Source organism: Alligator sinensis, unplaced genomic scaffold, assembly GCF_000455745.1.
Source record: "Alligator sinensis unplaced genomic scaffold, ASM45574v1 scaffold2074_1, whole genome shotgun sequence".
Classification (NCBI taxonomy): domain Eukaryota; kingdom Metazoa; phylum Chordata; order Crocodylia; family Alligatoridae; genus Alligator; species Alligator sinensis.
The window spans coordinates 1-7,387 of record NW_005843452.1 but is presented as its reverse complement, the minus strand read 5'-3'; the positions used below and the strand labels follow the sequence as shown (position 1 = coordinate 7,387).

The 7,387-nt window shown below is 47.3% G+C and overlaps 1 protein-coding gene across 1 annotated transcript in view; it reads left to right on the top strand.

The window, feature by feature from the left end:
* LOC102384752 (pancreatic lipase-related protein 2-like) overlaps positions 1–7,001 on the top strand; it is a gene marked incomplete at its 3' end in the record, with an annotated part of 22,288 nt that extends 15,287 nt beyond the window's left edge. Inside the window, exons 7-12 of the mRNA XM_006038751.1 lie at positions 2,343–2,459; positions 2,554–2,664; positions 3,161–3,279; positions 5,142–5,271; positions 5,650–5,761; positions 6,834–7,001. Coding sequence (XP_006038813.1) covers positions 2,343–2,459; positions 2,554–2,664; positions 3,161–3,279; positions 5,142–5,271; positions 5,650–5,761; positions 6,834–7,001 — 757 coding nt within the window. The remainder of the gene's footprint in view (positions 1–2,342; positions 2,460–2,553; positions 2,665–3,160; positions 3,280–5,141; positions 5,272–5,649; positions 5,762–6,833) is intronic.
* Positions 7,002–7,387: the final 386 nt, after the last annotated feature.

Genomic DNA, 7,387 nt, shown 5'->3' with positions numbered 1-7,387 from the left:
CCGCAGAGACTGCAGCTGGGTTTCCGAGCTGCATGGTGGCTCCTTCATAAGAAGTCTTCTCCAGACGTATTAGGTGTACCATATTTTCTCACAAAGCATGCACATTTCCCCCCCCCCAAAAAAATCAATCCCCCCAAACCAGGGACAACGTTTTAAGTAGGGAACGCCATTTTCTTCACTGGAAAAGCAGCAAGCCTGGAGATGCTGGACATGGCATGCAGCTGCCAAGATGGCAGTCCTGTGTTAACCCTCCTATAGCCATAACTATTGGCTGAACACTGTAATTTGTGCCTAAAGCAGCAAGTGAGCTGCTAGTAGTATCTCAATGAGGCTTGTGATGTGGAAGCAACACTATTTACAAAAACTTACATAAAGAACTGCTTACCGTAAAGAAGTAACTTTGCAAGGGTCTGGGGCCTAGCCTTGCATGACATAGGTCCCCTCTACCCATTGCAGTTACTGCACAATTAACTGGTTAATTGTGCAATTACCTTGAGACCAGCTCCACATGCAAAGTAGCTATTACATGATAAGAAGTTCAAAAATGTGTACTACTATTATAGCTGGTTGCTGTAGAGCTTCAATTTGCATGCATCAACTGTGGGCTCCCAGCTACAGGGGTGCACCTTGTCCAGCCAGGGCTAGGAGTCCTGCAACTGCTGGGGACTCCCCAACAGCTGCAGACTCTGGGTCCCAGCAGCCACCTGCAGCTGCCAGGCTCCAGAGTCCCACAGCAGCAGATGCTGGGTCCCAAGTGTGCCTCCTGGCGATCCTCCCACCCCAGCGGGGTGCAATACCCCAGGGACAGGAGGATTGCCACTGTGGCAATCCTTCTACTCCGGGGACTGCGTGAAACCCCTGGGAAGGGAGGAACACCACTGCAGTGATCCCCTGCCCTAGGGGTATGCAAAACCCTTGGGAAGGGAGGACCACCACTGCAGCAATCTCTCTGCCCCAGGGGTACATGAAACCCCTGGGATGGAAAGATCACCATTCCAGCAATCTCCCTGCCCTTGGGGATTTTGTGCAACCCCCTGGATGGGGAGATCACCACAACAACAATCTCCTTGTCATGGGGAGAGGGGGCACATGGGGCACCCCCATAGCTGAGGGGGCTCCCAGCTGCAAGAGCTTGTTTCTTGCTGGTGCAAGAGGAGCCCGGAAGCAGGCTCACATCATACCAGCAATAAGGCACAATGGGATTTAATGTAAGATCCCACAATCGCACCTTCTGCCATGCACATATGGCATGGCAGGAGGCACAATTGTGTGAATTGCACATTAGATCTCATTGTGCCTTTACCTGTACATGTCGAGGGGGCCGGAGAGCAAGTCTCCCAGAACTAGAGCATCCAAGAAGTGTGGCATCCCAGCGGACCGGCAGGATGAGGCAGCTGCTACACTTCCTGGACACACTGTTCCCATGAGGATTACCCTGTCACATAGGTGGCCATGACCATGGAAAAAACTTTCTCTCTACATTCTGCCTTCCAAAATACAAGGTGCATGTTTTATTCAGGTATGTGTTGGATCCAAGAAAAATATGGTAATTATGTCATTAGTATTACTTACAAACAGATGACCTTATGATCATAGCATCAGACCACCACTCTGGAGACAACAGGGCTTGTCCTGACTCTGCCTCGTGATATTCTGTGTGACCTTCAGCCACACAATCTCTCTGCATACCTGTAAAATGGGGGTAATACTTCCCTCCTCTCATTTGATTGCGAGAGCATCTCAGCAGGTGTTACTGTAATACAAAACACACCTCAGATCTAGAACACCCTCATTTTTCAATTCATACCCCCTGAAAATCCAGATAAACCACTGTCTTAAATCCCATTCTTCTCTGAGGCAAGGATTTTTAAGGTGATACCTTTCACTGGTTGAGATAAAGTTAGACAAGCTTTCGAATGCAAGGCATTCTTCATCAGGTACCCTAATGAAGAGTTAATACCTTCTTCTCTTGATACAACACTATAAGGTCGAACAGAAAGGATTTCGTTGGTGTTGGGATGAATTTACAGAAAGACTTCCTTTAAAGAAGTTGAGACCCAGCGTGAGGCTAGTAAGAAAAGAGATGCTGAGGCTTAATTCTCCTTGTGCACTTATTAATTTCAGGAGTTGCTTGGAGCGTACCTCACAATGGCCAAAAATGCATTACGTTAAAGTGTTTGTCGCACTGTAATGCAGCCTTAGTCCATTTGGTTTTGGAGAAATTCAAGCCAGTATTCAACAAGCTTTATGTTGCATTTCAAAGTGATAATCTACACTGGGGGGAGAAGTTAAGGTACGATTTCACTCCACCCCCACCCCGCAAATATTGTGATTTTCTTTAGGCTTGGACCCTGCTGGACTGTTTTTTGAAGGAGCCCCTCCTGAAGTCCGACTGGACCCTTCAGATGCATTATTTGTCGATGTGATTCATAGTAATGCTGCCCTTTCTCCTGTTATAGGTAAGGCACCAAAATGTCCTACGTGCAAGCAAATGTTTGCAGTGGCAGTCCTGGCACTAAGTTATCTGCAGTTCTTACTATGCATTTATCATAGGTTTTGGGATGTATCAAGCCACAGGAGACCTTGACTTTTACCCAAATGGAGGACATTCAATGCCTGGATGTGTTAATCGGGAAGACGTGGATTCTGAATCTTTAGTTGACGGTAAACTTATTTCAACACTCTGCAATACTTTATTTGCACAGGTCTGCTCACCCTGCAGGCCTGAACAGAGATGTCAAAAGAGAGTTTGTTAGGGACTTGTTTTAAAAATTAACCTTGCTTTATGCACACTTGGGGAGGGGGAGAAAAAGAAGGCAGATCGCTGAGGGTTAGAATAAAGCTGTGCAGCCAGGTGTGGCACTAAAAGTGGTATTATGTTGTGCAGCTGTTATCCTAATAGGGACAAACACAATCAATAAACTCAGGGTCTCTAGAAGGTTTGAGCTAAATTCTCCAGATAGGGAAAAATGAGTGCATTGGTCATTTGAGGCAACAAGCTTCTCCTATGATATTATAATCAGGTAAGATTCACATAAGGATAATACATGATGATACTATTGTGCCAGCCAGAAATTTTACCATTCTAAGAGCAAATATTGTACGTAGCCAAACATAGCAGGGTACCTGAAAAACAACTCTCATCACTATGTTTCAACAGAGACGTTCAACGTTATTTGGTGCCATCATTCACGCAGCCATGAGTTTTATTTAGAAAGTATCCTGCACCCTGATGGATTCCTTGGTTATCCCTGTGTGACATATGACTCCTTCCAGTCGGTAAGCATAGCAGTCCAGGATTGGGTCACTGCTTAAAAACCCAGCATTTCCACATTCCTGATGAGCAAACATCACACGCTATGCAAGCACTGCGTTGTTTGTCATCTCCCAGTGTCCGACTGGGATCGGGATGTGGGCAAGAATGAAGTTCAAGCAGTAGAGAAGCAATGCCAGCTGGAGGAGGAGTGGATGCGATAGGATGGAGGGACAGATCTTGATTCTCCCGCCTGATCCCCCTCCTCCACTGGCAAAATCCTTCTGCCTTGATGATGCTACTAGTATATGGGAAGCCTTATCTGTCCTACGCCATTTCCTGCCTGGCCTTTACTACTAGCAGTGCACTGATAGAGAATTTTTGAGCCGATACCAATGGATGATTTTTAACGGGCCATAAATCAGCCAATGCTGATCCGATTCTGATATGCAACTGGGCAGCTTGGAGAAAGGCATTTGGCTCGTAAGTCTGTTGTAGGGGAAAGGGCATGGGGGGCAGATTGAGGCCCCCACAGTGAAGGAGGGAGCTAGACTGGGGCAAGGGCAGGGCCTGCACAGCTGGGATAAAGTGGGGGGATGTAGCTGCAAGCAGCTCCTCTGGGGGGTGCGGGGACAGTTCCCACCGCTGCATGCACCCTGGGAGGGCATGGGGGGGCATGTGCCCCTGGATTCTGCACGGGGCAATGCAGGCTGGGGCCAGGGCAGTGCCAAGCTCTTCCTAATAGGAGGATGGGCTGGGCTGGGCTGGGTTGTGCTTGGGGCGGATGGCAGCAGCACTGGGAAGCGGGTTATGGGGGAAGGGGACCTGCAGCCACACCAAAATTTGCCATAGCCCTCCTAACCCTCCTCCACTGCCCATCCTGAGCACAGCCTGGCCAAGGTCCCCCACCAGGAAGAGCCCAGTGCACCCCGGTCCCAGCCCACAATGGCAGCCCACCCTTGTCCCGCATGCAGATCCAGGGGCACATGCCCCCCCCCCCCATGCCCTCCTGGGGTGTGCACAGTGACCAGAGCCACCTACCCCTCCCCATGTCCCCCAGACAAGCTGTTCGCAGCTTTGTTCTCCACTCCACTTGTACGGCACCTGCCCCAGCCCCACTACCTCCCTCACCGTGGGGGCCTCAATCTGCGCCCCCCGACCCCTCTTCCCTCACAACACCCTCGCCAGCTGGACCCGGCTGCTCTCCACACTGCCGCGCTGCTCTCCTGGCCGCCTGCATGCTGCACTGCAGCTGCGCGCATGCACGGGGCATTTATTGGTGGCATTAAATCAGCCACATCAGCCAAAAAAAGCCGACTGCCAATACAGTCAATTTTTCTTATATCGGTGTTGATCCGATATATCAGTGCACCTCTATTTGCTACTGGGTGTATAGCCAGTGAAAATAAGTGCAGCCATGTAGGGATGCCCGACTGCAATTCGTGGCGGGAAGAACAGGATCCAGGAGCCACAAGCAGACCATAGGTGTCTCTACTTTATTATAAGGATGAACCGATTCCAGATCAGAGTGCATATAAACTTAACTGAAAGTTAGCTTCACCCCCTTTCTCCCTGTACTATGTCAAGTGCAACGTGGGCATAGGTTCTCCCTATGCCTTCTGTTAGAGGGGCTTGGGGCCACAGCTACATGGATATTAAATCCCCCCTGCACTTAATGGGTGTACATATCTGCTCATTTCATTATCACACGCGTGAGGATAAATAACGGGAAGACACGATGATACTGGAAACACGGTGGTTAAATACCCCAGATGCAGGCGACTGCTTAGAATTGGACAGGAACAGGGCAATCCTCATCTGAAGCCTGAGTCTCCCAAGAGTTGAGATGAAAAAATCTGTCATTAACAGCCGTTCTTCTTTTCTTCAGGGAGCCTGCTTCCCATGCCCCAGGAAAGGCTGCCCAATGATGGGTCACTACGCTGATCGGTTTCCATATAAACTGAAGACAAGGAACCAAAAATTTTTTTTAAATACAGGAGCCTTCCCACCCTTTATTAGTAAGTATAGGCAGTAAACTACAATGGCCCAAGTACATGCACGGATGAAAGGATGGGACTAGAAAGAAACTAAGATGTACACGTTGCTGTTATAAACCTCCACTAACCTGGACAGTCCTGGTTTCTACCTTGCTTGCTTACAGCTGTTGTTGGCCACAAAAAAAAAAAAAAGAAAAAAAGAAACTAGTCACTAAAATCCACTCCTGCTACGACTCTTGAATGGCCTGTTCATAAAGTGAGAACAGTAATAACATTTTGCCGTTGCAAAGTGAACACCTGCATGGTGAAAAAGACAACTTTCATTCTTGCTGCTATTTCATTTTTAGGTTCCTTGCAAAAGCCACAGCCTAATTATATTTTACTTTTGTTGTTATGTAGGTTGGAGACAGAAGGTCTCTCTCAAACTGTCTGGAACAAGGAGCATGATGGGGGAAATAAACATGGTTTTTCATGGCACCGAGGGGAACACCCAGCAGTACCAAATTGACAGGTAACACCACAGTGAATAATGGGTATTAACATGCACATCTGTTTATGATGTATGTTCACCTCTGTAAGCAACAGGCACCTGGTCCTTGTTCCACCCTGTTAGTTAACGACTTAAAATATGGTTGCAAATTATAGCCTAGACAAGACCTACAAGCCAATGGTTAAAACTAGAAACAGAATCCGATTCCACAACGTTTAACAAGCGCTGAAGTCCAAACTGCACACTGAAGAAAAGGCACAGCTGTTCAGGCAGCTCATTCAAAGGCTGCTCATGCTTCCAGAAAACTTTTGGCTCACACTAGGCATGTTCATTAGTTTAACGCAGGCACGGCACAGCCACTCCCACAACAGCACTAGTCCAAGCTTGTTAACATGCTCTCTCCCATATGCTAACAAGTCTCTGTTGTCACCAATTTGCTGCATGATTGCACGCAAGCCAGTTAACCATTGCGCCTTAGTTTTCCCCATCCATTAAATGGGCACCAGATTACTCTAGATCACATTAAATGGCATACAGACTGTTGGATTACAGCATCTTTTGCTATCAAATGTCAACTCCCACCTTCAGTTGGGCAAGGGCAACTTGTATTGCCCACTCACTAACTTCTAAAACAGGGCATTTGTGCTTCCTCCCGGATGTCCCATATGCTAGGAAAGATCTCTCTGTAATCAGCTGCAAAGTACCTCTCCCCCCTTCTCAAAACTCTCACTGGCTGTGCTTAGAAAACAACTTGGCAATAGTTAGACTTTTGGTAAGAGAATTCCCTGTTCTATGACCAATATTGTCTAATTATTCTCTGACACGCCGCCTTTCTGCATCTATCTCCGGCTCTTAACTTTACACTGTAAACTCCTTAATATAAGGGTTGTCTTGTTCTGGTTTGTGATTACGTTGCAGGATGTGGTGCTTGGCACTAGGGTACTAACACTAAAACTCAAGTGCTATAACAAACAAGGACCAACGTGTTGGAAGGGTTTTTTTTTTTTTGGGGGGGGGGGGTTGGATTTGTTTTTACAACTGAACCCAGTGTGGATTTTCAATAGCACTATTTTCCTCTTTTGCCTGTTTGTAGGGGGGTCCTCTGTCAATACACCATTTATACAAAGTACATCGATTTGGAAATGAATCCCAGAGAAATTACAAAAGTTGAATTTCTCTGGAGGCAGACTCCATTTACTTCATTCTGGGCCGAACTGGGAGCAGAAATAGTCAGCATAGTCAATGGAAAAGAGGGACACACGTGAGTACACTCATGTTAAAGCAGCATCGTGCTGGAAGGGGCTGCAAGCGTTCGGAGAACAGGAGACCTTAACCTCAATCCTGATACACTGGACAGAAAGATTCTTCAATCAGATCAGCTTCATTAAAAGACAAGTGAAAAGTACTGCACTTCAGAGGGAGAAATCAAATGTGCATGTGCACATCAAAGAACGACTGGTTAGGCAGCGGCACTGCAGGGAAAAAAAAGGCTTAGAAATGACAGTGGATCTCTAAATTGCGCAGGAATTAACTTTGGACACTATAGAAAAAAAAATACACAAAACCCAAAATTAAACAAAAACAAAAAAACCCCATCAGCCCCAGCACAGGCAACTGATGTGGGGGGGCACATGCCCCCCCCCCCCC